Source organism: Spermophilus citellus (assembly GCF_964194105.1).
Source record: "Spermophilus citellus genome assembly, chromosome: 10".
NCBI classification, from domain to species: Eukaryota; Metazoa; Chordata; class Mammalia; order Rodentia; family Sciuridae; genus Spermophilus; species Spermophilus citellus.
In genome coordinates this window covers 29293898-29321109 of record NC_138197.1, presented here as the reverse complement: position 1 = coordinate 29321109, position 27212 = coordinate 29293898, and the positions used below count along the sequence as shown (strand labels likewise).

The following is a 27212-nucleotide window of genomic DNA, read 5'->3' as shown; positions in this document are numbered from 1 at the left end:
GAAAAAAGCTGGGTTGAGAAACTGAAGTCCAAGGCCAGCTGGGACCAGGACCTAGCCATCCCTTTGCCAGGGTGTAACTCACCAGCCTCCACCAAGGGCAGTTGTAGCTCAGGTCTCACATGAGGAATGCAAAGAAGATCAGTAATCAGATGAGAGCCACTAGGGAAGGAGCCATACAATGGGCAGGGGCAAGCAGGGACAGGCAGGGGCAGGGACTCCCCAGAATCTGGAGATTAGCATTGCAGGTTTCTGGCATCCAAGCCACTCCCAGCCAAGAGTGAGTTGGCGGTCATCAGGAGGTATTACCTGAGGCCCAGTGATAACATCAGTGACTCACCCACCTTATCAAGTGGACTGAAGCTTCTAGTTTGTAATCTGGTTGCATGGGTAGTTGCTCCCCCACAAACAAAACAAAACAAAACAAAACATGTCAACAACTCCTTGTTCTGTAAGGACACAGAATCACATGTAGACTATCTTTCAGGTTAGGACTTGTTTTTTTATGCCACTATCAACTGTTGCAATACAGGTATATTCCATTCTTAGGACTGCTGGCCTATAAATAAGTTGACAATGGTCACAGAATTTATGTCAAGGTGAGTTTATTGTCCAAATAGCATAACCTAATTGCATCCAAAACCAATTTCAAATCCATCTTCAAATCCATCTTTAAACTAGTCAAGAGAACAGGTTATTACTTTTTAAAATCACTTAACACTGAACAGATAAGACTGCTTAAAAGGCAGCTGACTTTTATCATGTCACCATCATAGTCAATACATTTTTTTTCCATACTTCCTAAAACACTTTTTTTTTGTTCACACTCATCATGCTACGTTAGCACTTTCTAGCATCCCGACCAAATAAACACCCACACCTCTTATAGAGTACATTGTGAGAGAATAACATTGACTTGATATGGCATCACACTCGTTTTAAAGCAAATTAAAAAAAGAAATAATAATCCAAGACAAGAAACTATATCAGAGAGAGAGAGAGAGAGAGAGAGAGAGAGAGAGAGAGAGAGAGAGAGGTCTGAGGTACATGGTACAAGGGTAATGAACATAATGGAAAAAATCCAATGGCCTGGTGGAGTTGCTGGGGATGTAAGAGTTGGCCAGCAATAAGAACTAAACCAATTAAAAATAAGAAAGAAACTTTTTTTTTTTTCCCCAAGGACAGGCACCTGTCAAAATATATTGGACACTGTAATGGCTACAGTCAGTAAGGCACTTTTTTCCCCAAAGTGAGCTGCAGGCAAAGGATGCACCCTGCAGCTACAGTGTAGCTGTATACATCTGCTGATGGCTTCTTAAAACCTGAGCCAAGAACAGGGTTGACAGCCCAGCCAAGTTCAAAAGCAGAGACGCACAAGTGTAGGAGGATAGTTCTGGCTGAAGTGACTATTCTGGGTTGTTTAGAATCCAGAATCATCAAGAGTCACGGGGTCTGGGGAAGTCATAAACACCCTCTCAGATCTTCCTACCCTATTTTGTACAAATGGATGACTGCACCGCAGCTCTTGAAAACGGCTCCAAGGCCGAACCAGTGTAAGCTGTGCTCAATCTATACCTAGAGAGGGTTTGCTGGCTGACGGGGACTTCACTGTCTCAGCATCCATTTCCCTTTTAAAGCTATTCCCAAGGATGGACTGTCTCAAAGGTAAACAAAGAGGAATCCTTTTGGCTTAGAAGTTAACCTGCTTACTCAGACTTCCTCCTTCTTCCTACCTCCCATTTCCACACTATCAATATATTACCTGCTTGAACTAGAAAATTAATATTTACAGGACATAAGGTGCAAGTCTCATCTCTTCTCCCAGCGCTGTCCTCTGTGGCCCATGGAGAGAAAATTCCCCTGCCCTCTTTGAGAAACTCATCCAAGCCTGCCCTCATTGGAACGTCATCCAGCTCACCTGTCAGTCCTGCAGCTCCCAAGGCTCAGCCTGGAGAGACTGTGGGAAAGCCCCAGAGCTCCCTCTGAGATATCACCTATCCTGCTAGCTCAGAGAGGCAGAGTGAGGCAGGCTGCGGGAGCTCCACGGACGACCCTGCCTGGCTGACAGAGGCAAGATGGACCCTCCAATAGAGAGCACAGCACGCAGACCAAGGGTGCTCTTGACTATAAGACTACTCTTCAGTGGGGTCCCGAGACAGTTCAAAATGAAGAAACCTCTAAGAACAGCCCCTCTGGAAGGAGTTCGTGCCTCTCAGCACGTGGGACATTCAGCCGAGAGAACCTCCCCCTTGCGTCCTGCAGGATTCCTGGCTGTTATGAATCTGCATGGAATTTTCTTATGCTTAGCATATATTTTTGGCATACGAAGATCTCTTCCCCTTACAATTTGGTCAAAACAGGGAAAGGATTAAAATTTGGCAGGCTGGGGGAACAACTTTGTCCCCACTGATGGAGGAAAAACAACAAAAGAGGAATAAAGAAGAATAGATGGTAAGGTAGGAAAAGAATAAATCTGGAATCCCTTTATCGGGTGGTGAGAAAGAGGGAAAGAAAGGTGGGGGAAAGGAAGTTCAAATCAATCCATGGGGAGAATTGAACCCCTCTGGGATAAAAACTCCTACCAAGGAGTTCAAATCCACGAAGGGGGTTCCAGTTACTTAAATGAATCCAGGATTCCTTCTTTTGTGTCAGAAAAGCCAAACAGCCCCATACCTACTATCACAGTAGGCCCCAAGGATGGGAAAGGGGAAAAGCTAGAAGTGTCCAGTGTCACCTGGGCTCAAGGAAAAGTGGACAGTTACAGACTGTGGGTAGAGTCTCAGGGCCTATTCCTTCCTTATCTGTCAGGTCCTGTCATTTGCTGCTTTGTTTAAGACCACGGTTTGGTCATTGTTAAATGAAGGTGTACCTTGTTTCCTCATTGGGCTTCAAGTCTCCTGGTTCTAGGGGACAGCTCCCCATAGAGGACTGGCTAACTACTGGCTGCTCAATTTTCCTCTCCAAATCTTCTGAATTTACCACCCACTGACCCACCAGAAATTCCCTCTCATTTCAGGATTGCATTAACTCACAAATTCCTGAACCCTCCACAACACACTTCCCAAGAGACTGGATCACCTGGAATTCACCTCGACAGAGAAGCAGCCTCCTCGCCTCCTTTCAACTTCCAGCCCTTACTCATCATACCTGTTTTTCCCATCATGCCATTTCAATGTGATTCAGAACCTGCAAACCACTGAGTGCCACCAAGGGAGAGGACCTGGCCCCTGCATGGTGCTTGCCTGCCACAGCCAAGAACAGAGGTGAGAGAAGGAAGCACCAGATACCGCCAGCCCTAGACTCATCCGCCCACAGATTCAGACCTAGGAGAACCATGGAGACGATCTTACTCCTGGGGGGGGGGGTCCATGCCAGGGAAGGGGAAAGACAGAGGAGGAAGTGAGAAACTTCCAAGATGAAGGGGCCTTAAGTAGACGAAGGCCCTGCTTCTGAAAGGTCTACAAGAAGGGGATCTCCAAACAGCCTGCTGGAGTTTGTTTTCATTGTTTCCTGATACCTGGTGCCTTGTGGGAACCGAGTTCCTAGTCCATTGCATGATGTTCGGGTTGAATGTCTGCCGTGAGGGGGAGGGAGGGAGGATCCCTGGGTTCAATGTATTTTTTCCATCATGATGAGGATACCGGAGTCAAAATGGGAGCCTGGTGACTTTCAAAACTGAAAAGGTCCCCAGGTGTGAGACCTGGGGGCCAAATCTTTCCTGCCTTCCTGAAGGGGCCTTCGGCTGCCCCTCCTGCCTGCTCTATTCCTCACAAGAGTGGGCTCCCAAGCAGAAACTGTATGGTTGTGAGGTATTATGAAAACAAAAAAATGTGAACCATTTTCCTTTGTACTTATTGATTTTTGTCCAGTAAACCTGAGGTAAAGAATATTCTGTCTTTGAAGAATGTGATCAGAGGAAACCAAACCAACCCCCCCCCAAAAAAAAAACCAAAAAAGAAAAAAGAAAAAAAAAAAAAAAACAACCATGAATCTGCTACCTGAAGAAAACAAACTATGGAAGGGCTTTTCCAGTACGAAGAACTCATATCTCAACCACCTACTTCAGGACTTGGAATTTAAGCAGTAAAATAATATATTATAAAAATGTTTATAAAATAGCAGCACACTCTGTGAAACATTACAGCTAGGTACTGTTAATGTGAATAAGGATGAATGATCTTAGCTTTTTAGCAGCGCAAAAAAAAAATAATAATAATAAACTGAATGAAATAAAATGAAAGATAAGAGACCCTTAGATGTTTCTCCATCTTCAACCCTCATACTATGAAACAAGGCAGAATCTGCACATAATTCTTCAAAGCAGCCCTGTTCTGATTTTGTTTTTTTTTTTTTACTTAAAAAAAGACAAATCTTTTAACAAATAGCTTCATTACCTGTCAATTACAATTGTGCAAAAAAAAAAAAAAACCAAAAACCAAAAAAACAAACAAAAAAAAAAACCCTCTGCTAACTGAATGCCTCTAAGAAGTGGAGGGGGGGAATTCAAGTACACTGAATACAACTTTGCAATAAAATTAACAAAAAAAACAGAAAAGGGAACAAAATGCCACACCCTGATGTTTGGCTGTCTATCTGTCTTTGCACCAGCAATTAACTTTCATGTCCAAAGGAGAAGTATATATAGATGGGAATTCAGATCCTTCTATGTCATCAAATGGTAACAGACCTTTGTTTTTAGGCTTTTCTGAGGAATGGTGTGATGGGAATGTTAGCAGAAAGAGTTGTCTCTTGAGCCCTGGCAGGGGTACTAGAACTATGTACCAGAAAATGCCAGATTCCAGAAATGAAGAGTAACCGGACTTGGGGCAGGAAGGGAAGGGGCAAAAAAGAGAAGAGGGAAGGAGTATTCAGCACAATTTGCATAAACCATCCCATCTATCCCCCCGGAACAATTTTTCAAAGTGCTTTGCGAATGGAATGGTTTATAACAATGCTAAACTGTGGACCAGACATGCCAATCAGCACCAAAAATTATTATTATTTTTTTTCTAATAAGGGATGCCAAGGTCACCTCACCCTCTTCCATAACATAGAAGATTCCATTCTAGATCCCGCCCTTGGTCTCCATCTGCCTCCATTTCAGATGAGTTTTGGTTATGGACCATAGCGAAATTTCCTCATTAGATAACAATATAGTGGTGTCTGCAATGAACCATGTTTGGAAGAAGAAGCGGAAAGTCACCCAACACGAAACCCAGGAGCCAATCACCTGTGTCCAACTGGCAAAACCCAACATCTCTTTTAGGTAGCAGCTACTGTAGGTAAGAGTAGGTAACATAGAGATCCAACATTGTTCCTGTCTTAGGAACATGTGGTTAGGCGCAAAGGTGCTTCTACCTCCAAAATGGTCCAATTGTGTTGACAGGTTGCTTTGTACCCCCTCCCCATCATGCTTTCTTGTTTCTAATTTCTTCTTGAGTTCATTGCTTCGCAATCTAATCATGCCATAAATGGCATGCACAGTTCCTTGCGATTCCACTAAAAGGGGCACATGCACTAGTTCATAACATGTAAAACAGAGTCTTCTCTAATTTGTTCCCATGTTGCAGGCTAGCTACTTTGTAGGTTTTCCTGTAAGCATTTTACTATTGCTTTTACATAATCAAATGATAACTTCGCATATACAAGGGATTCCCTTATGTTGTACTTTGAATAGGCACCAAATGCTTTTTAATTATTCCGTTGTTATAGGACCTTTTTCTCTCACTTCTAAAAGATCTTTAAATATGATCTAGGTGGGGGTAGAATTTTATCCTAAAACACAAAGAACAAAACATAACCAGAGAGAGGGAGAGAGCAGGTGATGAACGTGCCTCTCTCCCTGGGCCCGAATGGCAGCCTCACAGGTCGATATCCCGCACGTCCGTAGGGGTGGTGGCTTGGTCCAGTTCATCCTCTGTCTTAGATCCAGCACGCTGTTCCTGACGGACCTGTTGCAGGCTGTTGAGCAGCACAGCCTCGATCTGCTCCTGGCAGGCCTTGAGACAATCCTGAGAGGAAAGGGGTCCAGACCAGAGCTATTAGGAGGATGAGCAGGGCACGGGGCATTATTTCAGGAAGACACACACAATTCAACTCACATCACTCCAGGCTCGTTTTCCAGTAGAAGTAAATGAGAGACGCTCGTGAAATTCCATGGAACCTCAGATCTCCAAGCAGGGAACTGGCTGGAAATGCACATCCCCCTCAACCCAGACCAAGCTAATCACGACCTACAGGAGCCTGCGTGATTCCAATCCTGAGAAGCACTGGCCTAAGATGATGGTCCATTCATAGAAGGGCATCGGTTGGTCATCAAAGGACCAAGTGGGAAATCTAGATGCTTTCTACCTAGGGAAGTTGGGAGGCGGCAGAAACTGAGAAACAGATCAGAAGGGAAGTTGGGAGACTGCACTGTCCTGACCCTCACATAAACTGTGTAAGTGCTTAAAAGCAAAACGAAACACAAAAATCCTGGATTTTCTGCTTATTTACCACTCCCTTAAGGCTAACAAAAATACAATACAGAATGTTTACAAAATTCAGGACACTTGAGCTTGTCCAATTTGGGAATAAGCAAGAATTTGCAGAGTTGTTTTTATTAGTCTATATTTGGTAGGGAAAATCTAGAGTGAGTCCATCCAAGCAGAAGCTTTAATAGCTGGGCAACATGGAATGCAAGGGCCAGTCACGGCTGTCACTAGGAAGGGAGTGTGGTTAGTAATACTAGCTGGGGTGTGAGCTGAAGAAACTGCTCTTGGCAGTTATTTTCCAGCCTCTTTCCCCTGCAAGACTGCCTCTCTGTGTTTTCTGAAGCAGCACGCGTGTATAGAAAATACTCTAAACTGCACGTCCTCATGTCTTTCCACGGTTTAACACACACGTCCCTTTTGTCTGTTTCCCTGTGCCATTTTCGCCACCTAGAGGTTGCTATTTTGCCAAACACAAAAGCATTATCTCCCCCCCCCCCCCCCCCGAATATCTAAAGTAAAGCTGGAATCCAATACTGAGGAACAAAGTTTCCATTATGCCTCAACTTTCCTTTCCTATCTCTCATCAATTCCACATTTCAAACTGCAGCTTTTTAATAAAACTTTTTTTAAAATAAAGACAAGGAGGGCAGACGGCAGAGATTCGATATCACCCAGAATGCAACAATTAGGGCCCGATGAAGGGTTATTTGCAGGCAATGGTCACGTTATTTAACTACTCTGATTTCAATCTCTCCATCTGTCAAATCAGAATGACAAAATGCTCAAAGCAAAACAGCAATTGAGGTAATATATATATGAAGTGCTAAGTAGCAGTCCAATAAATGAATACTATTTCTTATGTATAACAGTGAATCAGTCCTGGAATCTGAAAGAATGCTCCCTCCTCCTTCTTCTTCTTCCTTTTTTTTTGTGGAGAGGTACTAGGGATTGAAGGGGGAGGGGGGTGGTGGTGGTGGTGCTGAGTCATATCCCCTCCCTTTTTGAGATAGGGCATCACTAAGTTGCTGAGGGTCTTGCTAAATTGCTGAGGCTGGCCCCTAACTTGTGATCCTCCTGCCTCAGACTCCCAAGTCCCTGGGATTACAGGCATGTGCCACCATGTCCAGCTCCCTTTTTTTTCTCTGAACAAGGCCTCACTGTGTTGCCCAGGTTGGCCTCCAGCTTGTGGTCCTCCTGCCTCGGTCTCCTAAGTAGCTAGGATTAAAGGAGTATACCATGTCCAGCCTAGATTTCTTTAAAATGAGGTGTGGATTAGCATTTACTCAAGACTGGCTCAGGATGTGCTCAGAACAGATGGGGCTGAACTAGGCCAATGTGGCCTGACTGTGGGGCTCGCTGTGTATGCTCAAAGCTGAGAAGGCATCAAGAACTGGCACCAAGGATCTAATATCTCTTACCTTCTCTGTAAGGTAATCTTACATCTCCCAGACCCATTCCCTACCCTGCCTGACCCCCTTCACTAGTGGTTAGGAATCTGGGTGTCACAGGCCCCCTGTTGAGCTCTTCACTATGTTCCTTCCCCAAGGCTCATCCAGAGCCCTGAGTCCACAGGTCATGACTTGCTCAGTGGAAAAGACTAAAAGCATGTTTCTAGGGGTACTGGCATTTCAGCAGAAGGAATCTGAAAAGTCTTATGATCTAAAAATAATCATCTCAAGTGAAGAATCAAAGCTAACGTGAGGGCTAGCATAAGGTCAAAACTACAGTGGGATGTCCCTCAGGAAGGTCGTCCTACATTCCAATTGGTGAGTGCAACACCATTAGTTCTTCTTCTGGAGCTGAAATAGATAGTTCTTGCTCCATCTGAGCACCAAAGGAAGGAGCTGATTCGTGCTTTGAGGTCAGGCTGCATGGCAACACCTCTTCAAACCCTCAGATCATGGTTAGAGGGCATGTTCACCCCAGCAGTGTGAGCTGGGGCTGAGACCTCAGACCAGCAGCATCCCATCTCACCAGCCCCCTTTCTGTGCACGGTATTATTTTTTTCTTCCTCTCTTTCTTCCTTGTATAGAATAATCAGTTGAATCTGGGAAGTTAGTGTGTGATGTTCCTTCACTGTGCAGGTACTCCAGGAAATGGCAAAGGGGGTGTTTTAAAAATGTTTTTTTCTAGCCAGCCGTGGTAGTGCTAGATGTGGCAGCACATGCTCACCCGAAACAAAGCCTCAAAGCTTTTGTTATCTAAAGAAGATGGCAGGATTCTCAGAGGATTTAAAGCCTGTGTGTGTGTCTGAGAGAGAGAGAGAGAATGTTGCAGTGGTGTTATTACCTGCAACTGGACATCACATCCCATAAGCCCCATTCTTGCCCAAAGCAGGACAGGAGAGGCATGGGATGGGGTGGGGGAGGTGGTGATCAGGAGGAAGAACCCTGTCCCTAATCCAGCCATACTGCTCCTGCTGAGAGGCCAACCTGAGTAGAGTTAGTGTTTCCAAAGGGGAGGATTCTCAGATGACTTACTATAAAGCCAGCTCCAGCAAAAGTGCGGCGCTAAGCAACTCAGTGAGACCCTGTCTCTAAGTAAAATACAAAACAGGGCTGGGGATGTGGCTCAGTGGTGGAATGCCCCTGAGTTCAATTCCTGGCCCCCCCCCCCCACCAAAAAATCATAGAACTGGAGAATTTGGAGGTTCTAGTGGTTCTTGGAGAGCAAACGGGCAGGGAATTGTCCAGCCAAGGAACCAAAGCCTGGAGAAGTGAAGTGGCTTGCCCTGTGGTGACCTCAAGTGAGTCTGGCTTTAATAAGGGCCAGCCTCCAATTCCAGTGTATTCTTCCTAGACTTCTGTTTCTTCTGGGCTCTCAGTAAGGACAAATATGCCAGAGAACCTCCAAGAAAGGGAGACATAGCCCAAGGGAGGATGGTGACAGCGCCTCCAACAAAAAGATGCTCCGCGCTTGTGAGGTGCCGCGGCTCTGGGATCTCAGCTTCGTGGCGGCCTCCAGAAGCATCAGCCATTGTACTAAGATGCCCCCAAATTAAGCTGATTAAAAGGAAAGCCATAATGCTCGTCTGTCAGCCTGGACAGGTGGCACTCCGCAGCGCTGGAGGTCGGGCACCCCTCCAACTCCTACGATGATAGGCCCCCTCCCCCGGCCCTCTCCCTTGCGCCTGCCCCCAGCCTCGGAGCCCTGACAGCAGCGTTTGTGATCTCCAGCTCGTTACACGGGCCTCTGACTTCCTCTGCTTGCTGGCTCGAGCTCCGTGCCCTGCACCCTCCTCTGCTTCCATGAATGGGCTGACGGAACTCCTACCACTAGCCCTCAGTGGAACTGCATCACTCCATTGTCACCACACACGCACTGCACTCAACAGGGGGACAAAGGGCTGAATGAGCCCCAGACCCATGGCCAACTCAGGCAGAGACAACTTAGGAAACTATCTCATTCTTCCTTTCTTCACAGGCTGTTTGGCTTATTTCCTTGCATACCAAATGAGGCCTGCAGAGAAATGAGGCGGGGAGGGAGGCAGAGGCCCCCACTTGTATTCCACCTCCCCGCCCCCAGCTTGCCCTCCAGCAACTCCTCACAAGGTTCCTGACCACAGGCTCTATACAGCCCATAAAAGGCACCTTCCCCGGGGAGAGGCCTTGGAACAAGGTGCGCTCTGAGCTTCTCGCCCTGAGCTTCTCGCCGAGGGGAGGAGAAAACCTCGAAGTCACAGGGGGAGACTTCCTTTCACTGCAGGCCAATTGCTTTTTAATTGCTCACTGACAACCAGGGTCTTCAAATGCCAGGATGGACCCCAAGGAAGGGACATGCTGGAACCTTCTCTGGGCAGGATTTAAGAATGTGACAAAGAGTTTTGATGTAACTGAGATAGAAGAGGGTAAATGTAATGGCCAGATGATTAGGGTCTGTAGCTGTTCTGATAAACATCTCCCAGTCGTCTCACATCTCCATAGCCGGAGAGTCTCCCTGCCACTCTTTGATGAATGAATGAATGTGTGCCATTTGGTGTGAAAATTAAGTGACTTGCTCTGAGATAGTCAGGTAATGTTCAGAGGACCCAGACTTGTAGCATACCAATATCTAATCACAGTCTACATGTTATGTCTCTCTGTTTCTTTCTGAAAGACACAGGGACACCAATGAATGAGAAACATGCTTGAAATGCATCTGCCTCCCTTTTGTCCTTCACTCCTTCCTTCCTTCCTCCTTCCCTCCCTCTCTCTCTAGCATCACTCCCCAATGACTCTGCCAGGGGCTCTGGATAAAGAGCTGAGTACAAGTTGGGTCTTATTCAAGAAGTCCTATAGACAAGGGGACGGTGAGGTAAATGCTGGCACGAAGCGCAAGCACAGTGCCCAGGGGACGGAAGAGGAACCCCGATTCTGCGGGGGCCCAGGACGGTGGATCCCTCTTCTCAAGCTTACCCTTGGCAACAAGAGCCTCAGCAGAAGTTCCCCCCGAAACGCCAGCCTCGCTCGCTCACTCGCTCACTAGGGTCTGTTTTTAGCAACTCTTATAACTGGAAGGAAAAAGTACTTAAAATATACCACCCTCTGAGACTTTCCTTCCCTGTAAAACTGTCTGTCAGGCTTCTCACTCAGCTTTCTCTTTGGAATGGAGCGTTCCGGTTTATTTTAGCAACCAGATGGAGCAACAAAGACCCGTTTCCTCAGAGCTGCGTGGGTCCCTCCTAACCAAGCTAACTGCCGCTGGCCAGTGGCAGAGAAACTTGTCTGGCCACTTCAGATGAATCAGGGGGAACTACTTTCAAAAGTCTGTTTCCTGGAAAATTTGTGGCCTATCTCCCAAAGCGAGAGCAAACTCTGTAAGTTTGAAAGGATCATAAATAACAAGGTGCATGGGGAGTACTGCACTTGGGGGGGTGGGGGGGTCAGGTGGCAGCTCTTCCTGAGTTATGTGCTTGTGTACTAGGGGGCAAGGTGTGGTCCAGGGTGAACATGTACTTGACTTTTCCAAGGACAGCTCAACACGTCTTCAGAGCACGTCTTAGGTTGTCACACACACACACACACACACACACACACACACACAATGTGCATGTGCTATGTACATATACAAATTATTGTGGTAAAATCCACATAACAAAAAATTGACCGTTTTAGACATTTTTCATCATATATGGGCATGAAGTACAGCTGTGCCATCACCAGAATGCTCCATCTCCAGAACTTGTTCAACATCCCAAACTGAGACTCTCTACCCATTAAATCCTAACTCTCCATTCTCCTCTCCCCACAGGTCCTCAATTTTACTTCTATCTAGGAATTTGATTCTTCCAGGTCCCTCATGCAGTGTTTCTTCTGTGCCTGGCTTATTTTACTTATCTGAATACTTTCAAGGCCCACACACATCGTAGCATATTATCAGAAGGCCATTTCTTTTTAAAGGCTGAATGATATTCCACTGCCTGTCCATACCACATTTTGCACTTGCATTTCAAAGGCGTTTTCTGTCACCAACTTCATACAGCTAAGAGGCCTGCATTTCTGCATTAGGGGCTCCTGAGTTCCTTCCTCTGAATTGCTGCCCTACTGCATTTATGGTTCTTAACACACATTTGGCACACATTCCTCCCAAATCTTGACTGGGAATGGTTTTGCATACTGTCCTTTTTTGATTCTCTGTATAATCGCTAAGTTCCTTGAAAACCAGAACATCATCATCTATTTTCCAGGCACCATTCACACACCTGCCCCCAACTTCTAGCACGGTGCCTGGGGACTATGCCATGCTCATCTCTATACAGCCTGCAACAACTGGGCCTTCACCGAACCCTTCCAGAAATGAATGGACAGGAAGTGCTCGAAATACACCACTTCTTCATTCACGGCAAACAGAGCTCAGGAAGCAGAACTCACCTCCCTCCAAATGCTAATGCGTTCTAAATTCTAGTCCTTTCATTCTCCTTCACTCTGAACTTCAGCTCTTCAGAGAACACAAGCTGATGGATGGGAGGAGCACTGAGCACTCAGGAAGCTGCTCATACACAGTGCCCCAGCCCAGTGCCCAAAGCCCTAACCTTCCCACTGAAACACCCGTAGGGAGAGAGTGAGCAAGCCACTGGGAGCCAGAGGGAAGCTTAGAATGTTAGAAGTCTCAAATTTTTATCTGAACTAATGGTGCAAATTTTATATTCTATTAATGATGTTCATGCTTGGTTTTTAATATTAAAACATTAAGCCCCAGTCCCACTGTGGAAAACAAGGCAGGGGCATGCAGCCCCAGTTAAGAAACCCGGCACAGGCCCTTTACAGAGATGAAGTGCCAACTCAATGCCGTGATTTACAGGACAGCTAAGAAGGCCTTGCAGGCCTGCAGCCCAGCCTGAGGAATGGACCGGTTGCATGGTATCTGGAAATGGCAGAGCTTCCCCAATATGATGACATGGCAGACTGGTTTGCAGTCACAAAAAGAAGACACCACCCAAGAGCCTCAGTGGCAGTGACTTCTGTCCATGTGACTAACAAGGAGAGATGTGGGAGAAGACCTGGGACGGGTGGGGGGGTCAGCCTATCAGAGCCAGTCTATAAATATCTGAAGGAGGTGACAATGCCTGGGAGTCAGACTCCTGCCCTGGACAGTTTGGTCTCAGGGCGCTGAGGAAAGGCTGGTCTTCCATGGTTGGAAGTCCTAGACAACCTGAGCAGGAGACATGCAGAAAAGAAAGGAAGTGGATCATTTCTAGAAACGTGAAGTTCTGTCCACGATTTTTCTCTGGGGGATAAAACAGCACCCTTCACACTGCACTGGAGGGCTCTTTGCAATCCAGATCTTACAGGTTTTGGAGCTAGCATCTTAAAAAGAATATTTAAAAATTGGTTCAGACAAGGACCTAGGGTTTGATCCTTCAGGCCCTTCCCTACCTGCCATTTTCTTGGGAGCTGGCAAAAACAAATGCCAAAGCCAAACACAGGTGGGTGGGTCGGAAAGCCAGCAAGCTGCAGCCTTGGGCTCCAGGAGGTCTAACCTTGTGCTCAGTGTCCCTTGTGGAGGCAACAGTCACAGGCCTGTAGATCACATGACTTAACTCAATGCATTCCCACACAGGGTATCCTGAATTCCCCTAGAACATCCGGAGGGTGTCATCATGAAGTTCCCCTGCATTCCTGAGCCTCTCCATGGTGATGCACAAGGGCCTCGGAGCCAACACCCCTCTCTCCAGTTGCCTTTCAACCAAAGACCTTTTTCAAACAACAAGATCACAGGAGCTGCCGCAGGGGCGGAGCCTGAGTTTCGAAGCTGGAGCCAGGGCTCGGAGGTTGGGCCCCCCAGCTCGGTCACTGCCTCCCCTGCCTCTGGGTCCTCTCAGAACCCCCCTGTCCCGACCCTCCAGGACTGTAATTTCCTTGCCGTTGAAATCAGGGCCTTACTGAACCCTGGTCTGTCTCAAACCCTTTCTTTTAAGGAGTTTCCAACTCTGGCAGCTAGAAGCAACAGCCTCTGGGCTGTCCACACAGAAAGGAAAGATGCCTATAGCTAATAATAGTTTGTTTAATGTGTACAGCACTTTGTCTTTTCAGAGTGCCTTTTAAGCCGTTACTATATTGAACAAAAGGGAAGTAAGAGACGGGAGTGGGGGAGGTTTGTCAGGGCTGGACGCCATCCGCCATTCTCACAGGGACGTCTCCTGTGCCCTGGGTCTAGCTGGGCCTTCTCCCTGTGTCTCGCCATCTCAGTGCGTGTGAGCAGCCAGGAAGCTCTCCACTGCTCAGTGAGACAGCCAGACACCATGGACATAAATGGAAATGAAGTAGTAATTCAGACACTGAGAAGCCCACACCATAAAAAAAATTTAGATAACAACCTTCCCCTAGTATCAGCTTGCTTGAGTTCTTCTTGTCTGGATTTTATGGCAAGTGGTGCTTCCAAACCTCAAGGGACCTCACCTGCTGTATTTCATATGACCTTAAATGTTGATCTCAGAAAACAGATCATCCCTAGCCTGCACACACACACACAAACACCCACAACCCACCATAATCAAACCAATGGCCTTTTTACAGGGGCTGAGACACCCGGTCTTAACCAAGCAGGCAGCCACCACCTACCACATCTGTGTTGGTGATCTTGGCCAGCAGCTCAGTCAGGGCATCACAAGTCAGAGAGCTCACTTCCTCATCTTGCTGGAGTCCACAGATGGCTGCTCCCACACTTCCAGTTGCGATCATCGATGGCGGATACATGGCGAACTTAAAGTCTGCAAGAGACGAGGGGCAGGAGGTCAGGGCACAGAAAGACCCAGGAGCTTGCAAGCTGGAGCTGGAAAGGCAGCTGCACAAGTGGCCCCTGGTCCAGGGCACATTCTCCCTCAGCTCCTCCCTTCACAGCAAGCCCTCTGTCTGTCACAGAATGGCTATTCCAGATTTTAGATGGGAGACTGAGTCAGGGAAGGACGAGAGCCCATCTGAGTGCACCCAGCCAATTAAAGAGGGCTCACGGTCCCTGGTCCCAAGTCCCATGATCTCATGTGCAAGGTACTATTCTTGGCCCTGGTAGGGGCCTCAAGGTGAATGAGACATAATTTCCTCTAGAGGGTGATGGTGGAACAGAGCACAAGAGGTCTGGGACTGCGGAAAATTACCCCATGTGCCCTACAGGTGGGATAAGCCAAGGGCTCTCCATGTTGGAAGGAGGACCAAGAAACAGGTGGGAGAATCAGGCAAACTTTTATGAAGAATGACAGTCCTGTTGTGATCTTACCATCTCGCTAATATGGTACTAAAAACCAAAAGATTAGTTTATAAATACAAGTAAACAAAGTGAGAGAAGCAGCTATGCAGAAGATGGGGTGCATGGCGGCCGAGTTTCACACAGTTCTCAACTTCTAGCCCCACAACAAGGATCCTTGGGACAACAGGACAGAGGACTTGAATCAAGCAGCCAAGATTAACCGCTGCATCCCAGTTAAACCCCCTCTACTTTTGGCTCTCCAAGAGCATAGTCAGAGGATGATTCTATACCCCAGTGGGGCCAGCCTGGGACTCCAGGCACCCATTGTCCCCTTGGTACTCCCTCAGCGAGCTAGGTGACTATGATCTAACAGCAGGTCAGTCCATCAAGGGGACATGACAAGAGCTGCTGCCTGTTACAGCTGCTAACAGCTACCAATACCACCCACAATACCTTCCACATCTTTCCTGTTTAATTCACGCATCAACCATAAAAGGTGCACAGAGGTATAACCCTAATGCTAAGACTTTACATTGCCCTACCCCTGACTTATGGTGTTAGAGATTATAGTTTGATTACTCAGTCCTGGATTGGCACAATCCTTCCAGTGGGCCGTCTCCAGCTAGCACGAGTCCAGTGAACTTACTGTATGCAGAAGTAAAGGTGCGTGTGGGGTGGGGGCGCAGAGCAGAGGGGAAGATGAGTCACACTGTATTGCCCATGTCTCCCTAGTATTTCCCCTTCTCCCCGTACAATGCTCCATTGTAAAAGCATATTCTATGGAAGCACTTTTAGTGGGGAGCCCACTGCCACAATATCAAGTCTGTACTCTTAGACACACTGGGGATCAATGAACCATGCACATACTTCCCCTCCCATTTCGGCTGAATCCCAGGAACACCATGCTAGCCTGGTGGTAAGTCTGTCTCTCTCCCTGGCTCTCTTTCCTTTGCCATTACCATTCACACCCTGAGGGCCCTATATTATGGTGTTGCACCCAGCACCTACTGTCTGCCAACTCCGCCTGTGCCTTCTCTTATGTCCATGGATGGTGTAACTAAAGCCAGCCTCCCTGCCTCCTGCTCTGCTGTAGGTCTCTTCCACGTGGGTCACAGGAGAGTGTTTCTCTGCCCAATAACCTCGTTAGCTTCCCCCTGTGACATTCAAAACACAGAGGAGGCAGCCGGCCCGTGGCCCTCTGCCCATCAAGGCCCTGGGTGAGAGCATCTGGCAGGGAAGGGGCAGGGAAATATCCCTGGCTCTCTCTTCCCTCTGCCACAGGCCACAGACCAGGAAGCACCCACATCCGTGCCTATGTTTGTTGTCCCACTGCTAAGAAAACCCGTTACTGTTAAGCACATGAAGCCATCAAGGATATGTGAATTGTCCTGGGCTTCAACAGGTGCAAGACCTACACAGGGGACTCTACGTTCAGTGCTAAGGGGAGTCCTCCTGGGAACAGTGCCTGATGGAGTCTTTAACAATGTGTTCTCACCATTCCAGGCAACATGGATGACTCCCCAAAATGTAAAACACTGCTTGTGCTCCAAAGAAAACACCAGTTTCTTAAACTTGGGCACCAGCTCTTTACACAGCAATACAAAACAACATGGGGCTTTACAAATGGCTAGGTATGTACTCCAGGGAAATGTCTAAAGCCACTTTTCTCATCCGCAAAGAAGGATAACAATTATACCTACCTCTCAGTATTGTTCTGAGGATCAATTAAAATAGCCCGTGGAAAGCACAGTGGTAAGCCTCCATCTTATTATCACCTGCACTGTTCCTACTCTTGGAACTTTCTGTGGGGTTGTGAGGGGCTGTCTGGCTGCTGCAGTCTATCAAGCATCTCATGGAGTAGGGAGAAAGGCATCCTAGGGTTGCAGGCGGATGCAGAGAGCAGGCCAGGCATGATGAGGGCCAGAAAGAATAAGGGCTCTGTGCTTCCCAGAGAATCTTTCACTATCCAGTTGAGTGTGTGTCCCGGAAATGACCTCATCAAGCTCCCAAAGCCTCTTACTGCTTTGTCGGGAGTGGCAAAAACTAAGGCCCCACAGGGGAATGGAAAGAGCCTATGATGAATGAAAGACTTAAGTTGGCAACTCTATTTCCAGCACATTCCACATTCATTTCAGTGTTGGTCACCAGGAGCCAAGGGGCAATGCCCGCATATGAGGAGCATCGGACTTTACCTCTTCCCTGTTGGTGATGGGGCAGAGGCAAAGGACACAGATTAAAGAAACCCTGGTTCTGCAGACAAGCACTAAGGGCTGCTTCTCATGCTGATGGTGGTGATGGTGACACATCAATAAAAATGACCTAAAATTCACCAGTTTCAGAAGTCTTCTAAGGTGAGTGGAAACCTTGAGAGGTTAAATGGTTTGTGCAATGTCACTCACTGTAAGGATTGGGCCTTGGATTAAGATGGACATCTTTGGACTCCAGATCCAGGGCTCTGTATAACTTACCAGAAGTTGAATAGCTCTTTGAGTTTATCTCCCGGATTCAGGGTACTTTTATATCAGAAGTGGAAGAAAAGTCCAGAAGAAAGAGTCCTAGCTCAGGAGTCCAGGGACATGGGTCTTAGTCTAGCCATGGTACCTGCAGGCTATGTGATCTCATATACATTGCTTAACCTCCCAAGAGGAGGTTAGCTATAGGAGATACTGGGTTCTTAGGGGTCTCCATAACCTGAACAAGGGCCATGAGAAGTGCTCCATATTCATCAACTTGGCATCTTCACTTCTTGGTAAGATTTCACTGGAGAAGGAGTTCTGAGCTAAAGAGACCATAGATTCTGTGGTCCTCCTCCCCAGTAAGTTTAGCACCAACTATTTTAGCTATGGTTGCAAAAAACATCTTGACTGCTATGCTCTTCTTCACCACTAGGGGGCGAAAGATATTTGTTCTAAGGCTAAGGAGACACAGGAAACCAGGTCTGTTTTCCCCCCTCCTTCCTCCCCACCTCCTCCAACCTGCAGCCAGGTGGAAGTTTAAAGGGCCAGAACCCAGGGTACTCATTGGTCAACCAATAATACCAATGACGTCATTGGGCACACAGTCATCTGCCACCCCCAGAGTTCAACACACCCTGTCCTTGTGGGGCAGGACTGTCAAGACAAAATAACTAATTATGACAATTTCACCCCAAAGCCCTAGATGGGAGGAGGAGGAGAGAGGGCAAGAAGCACTCACTCATCTTACAGCCAGATGGGAAGTGAGACAGTCAGTGTCACACTTCTGTCCCACTTTTGTCCCCACCCACGGGGGTGTGCTTACAGAAGAACTGAGACTCCCAGTTCAACATGCCACTTCCTCTCAGCCCTGTGACCTCTCCACTGTGGAGGCAGTTCAGAGGCTCAGGATGGAAAGGTGAGTTTCAATTCTTTCTTCTTGGCAACCACTGAGGCAGATCTCCCATTCTGGATCAAGGGCCAAGTCACTGAACTTGTTTGCTGGGTCACCACAGCCTGGCCACAACTTGGGGAAAAAAACTAATGAAGCATCTTTAGTTAAGACTGGGAAGATTCAGAAAGCACAATGGATTATCATTATCACCAAGGCTTAGACCTTGGGAAGGCCTTGGAGGGGCTACTTGTGTGTGTGGCATAAACTCCTAGATGCAACTCCTTAAGGTAGGCTCCTAGTGCAAAAAGAGGGGGATGCAGGGTCCCTGGGGAGGCAGTGACCTCCTCCCTTGCACCAAGTTCAAACTCAATGCCATTGGCTCTTCCAGACTAACTGGGACTGTCTGTTGAGCATGACATGTGGGAAGAATCTCCCAATACCTAAGTGCTATCCTTCTTCTTTCCTTGATTGCTGACCGGGGAGATCTGACATCAGAACTCCCCAGGGGAACTAGGGCTCAGTTCTGCTCACTCAGTACCAAAAGCTCCAGGAGAGAGAATGCAATGCCAGGAGCAAGAGCTAGGAAGACCCCCTCACTCCCTGCCAATACTTCCGCTGACCAGGACCAGCCAGGAGAGCGATACCAGGCAGCTTGAGGCTGTCTCTATCCCAGATGTCATTTTGGCCATGCAGGAAAGGGAAGGAGGGCACTTCTCTGCTTCACCACCATCTTACCCCCAGAGTCTGATAAAGGAAGACTGACAACCTGCCACCCTTCCCGTGGCCCCTGTGTTCTCCTGCGCCCTCTCGTCCCCTTTCACACACACATGCGCTCTCCATGCTCTCTGCAGAACCACTGCCAGCTCTTTCACAACCAACGTTTCCCATAAACTAGCCACACAGTCTGAGGGTTGACCACCTACCATCTTTCCAGGACACCCCTGTCCCCACATGCAGCCATGGGACCCCGAGACCCTGGCCGCAGGTGCTTCATCAGCTCCAAGGCAGAATGTTCGGGATTGGGTGAAAGGGGGGCATCTGTGAGAGCCTGATGCAGGCTAGCAGCAGCTCAGCCGAGGGGTGTGGTGTCTCCCACCTTTTGTTAGCCTGTTGCATGCCAGGCACAGTCCTGTGTACTCACCCAGTTTTCAGATCCTGACTGCAGGATATGGTAGCTCCTCTCCCTGGGAGGGGTTTCCTCCAAGAAAAGCAGTGCTGGGTGTTTACAGACCGTCAGGCCAACTGCCTGCCATAAACCTCTATGCAGAGGGGATTCTGTGTGACTCAGTCACTTGCAAACTCAGGGGCAAATCAAGGAACAAGTGCCTAGTGAGATGGGCCCATCCATCCTTTCTATACCTATACCATCCTTTCTATAGCTTCTGAGGACCTCCCTCCGCTCTGATCTGTCCGTGGCTTGGGACTTGACACACGGTTCTGATTTGGTTGGAGGCACACTTTCTCCAATCCTTCCCCACTCTCTGGCCAAAGCGAGCTCAGGGCCCCCAAAAGGCAGTGTTCATGACACTTCATTTCCCTTTGGACCTCTTTCCTCTGTCCCTGAATCCCAGGCTCCCTATTATGGCCCCAAAATTGGCAGCCACCCCACGGATCTGGGCAAGAAGGCCAAGAGTGGGGGATGGGCTCCCCAATTTTAGAGAATGGGCCTATGGCCTATTCAGAATTTGGGGACCTGCCCATGTTTGGCTAATTCTGCCTAGCACCTCTGCCTGGATCACACAAGAGATCAGAGAGGAGAAAGGGGTGAACAGATCCCCAAAGATCTGTCAGTCAAGACACAAGGTCAAAACAGAATTCTGGCTATCAACAGCTGGGCAATGGGGAAGTTTGGGGTCAGGGGTCAGCTGTCCTAGGGCCCGAGAGAAAGGACTAGCTGACCCCTCCCCCACGGAGATTCATGACAAGAGAGGAAGGAGACAGCAGAGCCTGGGAGATAAAATGACAGGTCAACGAGGGACTGACCTTTAGGGCCCACACCAGACAGCAGGAGACGGAGGAGGCAAAGAAAGGCTGCTGCCCTCCAAAAGGCAGCACTGCTGAAAGGGGCTGGTGGGGGCCTGCAGGATCTGTCCCTGCTGACTCCACAGGAGCTCAGGGGACATGTGCAATGCTGTGGGGCCTGATTGGGGTCTGGAAGAAAGAAAATCAGCAAATCCTGTGCTCTGGATTCAAAAGTAGAATATTTGGACTCTTACACTCAAGGCAACAAACACAGAACTCATGGGCCCTGCTGGAACCAGGAGGGAGGCTGGAGGTGTTAGAGTGACAGATCCACCTTAGCTGGAACAGTTAAAATCAGAGTTAAAAATCAGGGAGGGTGGCATTTTTGGAATTAGTACCTTGGCACATTCTCCTACATGTCTGGTTGCACATACATCCTTTCTGATTTTTAATTTTCCTAATCACTCTGCAAAAGCTATAGGATGATGTATCAACAGGCACGTTTTGCAGATGAAGTTCAGAGAGGTCAAATAGCCTGTGCAAGGTCACTCAGTGATAAGTAACAAAGCCTGACCTTTTGACTGTGGACAAAGAGCATATACACTATAGCACATTATATAATCATCTGCACAAACTCAAGAATAACATGTAACAAGATATTAAGAGGTTCGCCCTAAGTTCCACCTATACAATCCAACTACCCCTGGCAAATTGAAGCTGAACCTCTCCAAACATTAGCTCATTACCTAATGTTTCTGATTGTGAAAAATATGAACTCTTGACACCTCTCCCCTGGGTGGTTAAGCTTCCAGGGTCTCCTACCACGGCCACTAGCAAGAAAAAAAAAAAAAGTACAAACGGGCCAAGGGTCAGCTTCATGAGACACCCTCAAACCACTGCCTTTACTTCTATTAGGAAAATACAAAAACTATGTATCGATCAGTGGGATCCCCAGTGTGGATGGAAAAGCCAGCTGCAATTGCTGTGTTAAAGGCCGCAGCCAAAATCCAGAGGCAGGGAGGGCACTAGAACCTAGACCTCAGAAAGGCTCATTCCCCCACCCAGCAGAGGCAACAGCAATAAATGCCCACAGTGGAAAGGGAAAGAATTCCTTTCGTTTCCCTCGCCACTATCAGCAAAGGCCGCACATTTACCTTGACATTGCTCCTTTAACCTGTACTTGCCCCACCCCCCCAAATTTCCTCTTGGGCTTATCTCCAAGCCATCCTTTTCCTCAAAAGATTAAAGATTTAAACACAACCAGTAAGCAGTATACATAATCTTCAAAGAGCAATTTAGACATCATAAAGAACATTTTAACAGGCACCAATTTTTTTCCCCTTACCACACCTGTCATAAACCATTTATGAGTTTAGCAGAGAAAAGAGAATATACCAGCTCCGATAAAGTTAAAGAACAAAGAACTCAAGAATGAAACCTGGGACTCTGGGTTGCTCAAGACTCCCCCCTCCTGGAAACACCCCAACTGACTGAAAGTTAGGATCCCCCTGCCCCAGGGCATGCCCTAATGGGCTCTTCTCCCTCCCTGGTTCCAATCTCTGAGCCTGGTCCTTACCCGTGGCACACAGAGCGATGAAAGTCTGGGCATGTTTGCGGATCAGAGACAACTTCTCCCTCTGCTGGGGCAGCTTGCGTAGGATGTGCTCGATGAAGTCATGAGGGGTGACAGCAGCCAGGTTCCACTTCAATTTGCCCAACACCACCAATTCCCACTCCTGGTGAGGAAGACAGGGAGAGGACAGCGGAATAAAAACTCCGCAGGCTGATCTGGTGTGTGTGGGAGGGTTGGGGTCCAGACCAGTGTTAATGATGATAGGATGGGGCTGCTAAGCTGGAAGGGGGTCTGTTTGTCAGGATGCCCCAAGGGCTTTGAAGTTAGGATGGCTCTTCTTTGCTGCTATCCTCAGGCTCTGTTGCCAAGATTCTATTTTCTTGTAATTCTTTTCCTTCCTAGCTCCCCGCACTCCCACCCAATCCCGACTTCCATGAAATGCTGCTGTCTGCCCACCCAGAAAGTTGGGCCTACCATAAGTTATGGCCAAGGACATTGTAGCCCTTTGGGAATAATTAATTGCACATCTCTATCGCTGGATTGATAGTCTTTTAAATCCTCATGGAAAAATGATGCCAGAAGATATAACGTAAAATAGGCTTCCTTGGCCCAACTCTTTGGCGACCAATTAGCTGGCTTTTACCTGGTGCTAAAAAGTGCTGTTTCTTTCTTTGCTGGTTTAAAAAAAAAAAAAAATTCCCCTTTGACACATCATACAGAAAACTTGGGGATATGACATTCGGTCCTTTCACCTAAATGTTGCACAGGTCTTTGCCCCCGTGGCTAATGGTCATTCGAAATCCCATTTTGCAGATGGAGGTAATGTGGGACAAGGGCAGAGGTGTCTATCAGGGTCACAGGACCCCTAAGCCAAGTTCTGGGACAATGGAAACAAACCTATCCATTCTGGGCCTCTCACCAGCAGCCCAGCTAATGAAAAATCTTGTGACTCTTCAAGATACATATGGGAAATTGTGCTCAAAAGGAAATAAGCCCAAACCAAAACTTTAAAAAAAATATGTGTAGTCAGAGGGAAAATATGCCTATCAGTCATATTCAGAAGAATGAAAGGCAGGGACCACCTCCACGGCTCTCTCCTTTACTCTGAGAACACCGAATTTCTTGCATTCGTTAGGCCCAGGAATAGATGCTGAATCACAGCACCAACTGGCCATGTGGCCTGCAGCGATTCCTTTTCTTTCCCTGGGCCTCAGCTTTCTTTCTCATTTGTCAAATAGGTGGACTCTTCCAGATCCCAACTTCTGGGATAAAGAGATGGGAGAGTTAAAAAAAAAAATGTTTATTTGGAACAATATAAATTAGCTTGGATAATCCTAGAAAAACTGGGCATCCTGAAGAATACATCCAGTCTCCTAAATGGAAGTTTCCTTTTTTTACCCCCTGCTCTCTTGTGATTAAAAAAAAAAAAAAAAAAAAAAAAAAACTAGTCCCCAAGTCTGATCACTGTGTTTCTTCAGAAGCTTTAAAATCTCCCCTGGCTTTATGCAGAAGGTTAGAGTAAAAACCCATCCATGACCCAGTAGGCAATAACCGGCGTCTTCAAAGATGACTTTAAGTCCCAGTCTTTCCTCCTCACAGGGAAATGCGAGGACGAAGCACTCGTCTTGCACTATTATTAAAGGAAGCAGATCGCCCAGAAAAAAAGCACCTTTCTGGGCCTCTCCGACCAAACCAGAAGCAGCTGAATTCTGGCAGCGGTTCAAAGGTGAAGTCATTCATGCCCCTCTCTACATTCTCTGCAATTCCTCCCCCAACCATGTGCATGTCTGCCACTAGATGGCAGCATAGCACCAGAAAGGAAGGCTCCTCACAAAGAGCTCGGTTCAAGAACCCAGACAGACTTCATGCAGGCAGGCCCAAGCCCTGCCAGTAAGGAGAGGAGGGGGCAGGAAAAGGGGGGCCCCCTTTCTAATCCGGGCAGAAAAAGGTGTGCAAACCACCCAAGGTGGACCAGTGGACCAGGGAAGTATGATTCCAGTACTGTTGCAATATGGCCATCTTACACATGAAGCTGTAAGGGGAAAAATATTAGATTTGGTGGGGAAAAGGCTCTCCCTGGAAGAAAACCAGAGCCAAGACAGGACCCCCTGGGGCTGTAGAGAGGTCACAGTTCCATTGGACCTAAGAAAACAGGCCTCAGACTCCTACAAAAGGCCAAATTTTGACTTTACTCAGAAATCAGTGTGTTGTGATTTAGTGATCAGCCACTATATGTAGGTATCTTGAGACTTTATCAATATCTTGGACATTACCTTTGACCTCCAGGTTCTTAGGAGACACCCTGCAACACATTCCTATAATGGAAAAATCAGGCTCTTTTCTCAGAGTTCAGTGTTTGAAAATTTGGAACCTAATTAATATACTATCAGTTAATTATCACACACACACACACATACAACTCAAATGAATTTCACCAACACAAATTTCAATGACGATCTTATTGGTAGATCACAGATGTAGGTTAAGTGTTTTGGCTCATTGACTGGCACATAGTAGGAACACAAAGGATAGCTTGCTCTTATTCAAAGAGACTTATCCGTGTGAAAACTCCAGTGGTGGATTTATTCACGATCCTAGGAATTTGATTTGGGACTGGTGAATGGAAGGCAGAATGTCAGGCCAGAACAGAGCAAGAAGGAAAGACTAGAAAGGGAGGCAGGGGACAGTCATTACCAGCAGCTCCTGGGGCTTGATGGAGTTGTCGGTGTAAATGCACAACTTTTCCGCGGTCAGCGGGATGGTTTCTTTGAGCTTGGAGGCCAGAAACATGCAGACAGCACCCAGGAGCTGCAGATGGGTCTTCGGAGTCGGAACCCCAGCCAAGAAACGGTCCAGGTAATTCATGGCCAGAGGGAAGACTTCCTCTTCACACTTCTGTTCCTCACAAACCTATACAGGGAGTGGGCAAGGGTCGGGGGAGAATGAAAATAGTATCAGAAAAAGAGAAAAAGAATGAAAAAGTATCGTCTATGGAATCAACAAAAAGATTAGTTTTTTTTTTTATGTAAGAGGGGGAGGGGAGTAAAAAGTGTGATAAGAATAAAGAAGAGAAAACTGGGATAAAATCCGATAGGTCATCCGTGCTTGGATATTCTCATGGAGCCAAAAAAAGGGGGCGAATTTAAGAACCAAGACCCGGAGGCAAAGAACAGCTCAGCTGCCGCCCGAGGCTCCACCGCGCTCCCCTTGGCTCCGACTTCTTTGCGCACTCTAACTCACTCACTCTTTTTTGGATTTCGTCATCTTTTCAAAAAATCAATAAAAATATTCTGGAGGCTCCGGGGGTCTCCTTCTTGGTCTCATTCGGATCCCCAGACCCTGCTCTATCATTCCCGACAATTGAAAAAAATGCCCGAGGGGGTCCCTGCGCCCCAGGGGCCGCTATTGGGGGGGTGGGTGGGGAGAGGTGGGGAAGAGCGGGGGAGGGAGGGGAGGAGGAAGAGCGCCGCAGCCGCGGCAGCTGGAGTCGGAGGGGGGGGATGATTTCAAAAAATAATTAAAAATCGAGGAAATATCCTAGAAAAGCCCTTTTGGCGTGAAAACCCCAAAGAGGATCCAGGCTTCCCGAAACGGAGGTTTTGGGTGACAGGAAGGTCTGTATCTCGACCCCTGGGGCTTTGGATCCCGAGGGGAAACTTGAAGGAGTGAAGCCGCGCGGGAGTGTCCGGCTGCGGCCCACAAGGGCAGAGACTAGGAACGTGGTGCCCAGTTGGAGGAAAGACGGTAACAGGGAGCCCCGGAAAGAGGCACTGGGGGGCTCTGACCTCTTATTTAGGGGTGCCCCGAAATTCCCCCTACACACACCTCCTCCCTCCCCCCATCCTACCCCACCCAAATCTCCGCACTGAAGAAGCTGGAAAACCAAACTGTAAGTAATCTTTGTGAGTTGGGGACTCGGGGGAGAGGGCAGGACTAGAAGTGGGGTGGTCGGGATAATAGGGTGCTTAAGGGAGCGGGCGACGTTTTCCAGCCTTTCCAACTGGAGTTTGCAAAGCAACATGGCGAAACCACGGCAGGTCCAGAGCTGTGCATACGTGGGCACACAGTTCGCTCGGCAAAGATCCGGAGCGAGGGTTAAGAAGTGGTTCTTTTGGGTTCCCCTAAAACACGCGTTTCTTCAATACGACTTCCGGGGCTCCTGAATTCCCCGTTTCTCTCCTCCTCCCTCCTCCTTTTTCCCTCCCCCTCCCCCCTGAAGTGCCAACGCGGAGTCGCGACCACATGCGGGGACCCGAGGCTAGGACGAATTTGCTCCGACCTTTTGGGGGGCTGCCTTTTATTGTGGGTCGCGATTTTCCCTTCTTCATGGCACTGAAAATAGCCGCCGATCGGCAAAAGACAGGTCGGGATGGGGGTGGGAAGACGAGGAAGCCACATGCAGGCACAAGCGCGCGGGATGTTTCCCCCACCCCCGCCCCAGGACAGCCTCGTTTCTCCTAGATTTTCCTCCCCCTCCCTCTCCCTCGGTTAATCTAGCAAGGAAAAGAGTTGCAGCCACGCGTCTCGCCCAGAGGCGCGGGGTAACCTCACGCACTGTGGCCTGGAGGCCCGCGAGGGGATTGTCCTCTCCCAGTTTGGGTCCCTGCGTGGGGGGCCAAGAATCCAGGTGGGGCTGTGGCTCCTAATGAGCGTCGCCTGCACACCTACCTCCAGCATCCAGGTAGCCACCATCCTGCGCATGTACGGCTGGATATCCTTCTGCACGCACTTGAAGTAAGAGCACTGAGGAAGGTAGCGCTCCTCGATGGTGAGCAAATTCTGCAGGACGCGGTCGTCCAGCAGGTTGCGGTCCGGCACGGCCCTGCGGACAGGGTCCACCTCGCAGCACAGCAGCTCCATGGCCAGCCGAGCGACTCGTTCTCCTGATTTCTCCGACTGGAAAAGTTTTATTTTATTTTGTCGGAGGGGGAGGGGCGTGGGTTCCCCTTACCTCCTTCCTTTGGCAAAATCGGGGGTTTCCGGGGGAAAGATGAGGGCAGAGAGAGAAGCTGGGAGAGAAGAGAGGAAGGGATGGACGGTGGGCGAGCAGAGCCTCAGGGGCTGCCTAACTCGCACCGGTCCTCGCCTTCAAACTCGTCTTGCTCTCCCCAGCTCGCTCTTCTCTGCTCTGAGGCAGTGACGCAAGCTGGCTGGGCAGTTAGGTCTCCTCCCTCTGCCTCGCTCCCCTCTCGGGTTCC

At 48.2% G+C, this 27212-nt stretch overlaps 1 protein-coding gene across 2 annotated transcripts; it reads right to left on the bottom strand.

Annotated features, from left to right (window-relative positions):
* Positions 1-3412: 3412 nt before the first annotated feature.
* Positions 3413-27212, bottom strand: CCND2 (cyclin D2). 2 transcript variants are annotated; one of them, XM_081311294.1, is made up of 6 exons: positions 27091-27212; positions 26683-26910; positions 24709-24924; positions 22018-22177; positions 14510-14658; positions 3413-6008 (listed from the first exon to the last, which is right to left on the bottom strand). In XM_081311294.1, exons 2-6 carry the CDS (start codon positions 26872-26874, stop codon positions 5859-5861), a joined length of 867 nt encoding a protein of 288 aa, XP_081167420.1. In that variant the 5' UTR covers positions 26875-26910; positions 27091-27212; the 3' UTR covers positions 3413-5858. The 2 variants fall into 2 exon arrangements, with proteins under 2 accessions (XP_081167420.1, XP_081167419.1); XM_081311293.1 differs by having other exon boundaries at positions 26683-27127.

Excerpts from the sequence above, each read along its gene's own strand:
- CCND2 (XM_081311294.1), bottom strand. The coding sequence starts at position 26,874 with ATGGAGCTGCTGTGCTGCGAGGTGGACCCTGTCCGCAGGGCCGTGCCG. Across the intron at positions 22,178-24,708 it reads TCAAGCCCCAGGAGCTGCTG|GAGTGGGAATTGGTGGTGTT; the intron begins GTAATGACTGTC and ends CTTCCTCACCAG. Across the intron at positions 14,659-22,017 it reads CATCGCTCTGTGTGCCACGG|ACTTTAAGTTCGCCATGTAT; the intron begins GTAAGGACCAGG and ends CGTCTCTTGCAG.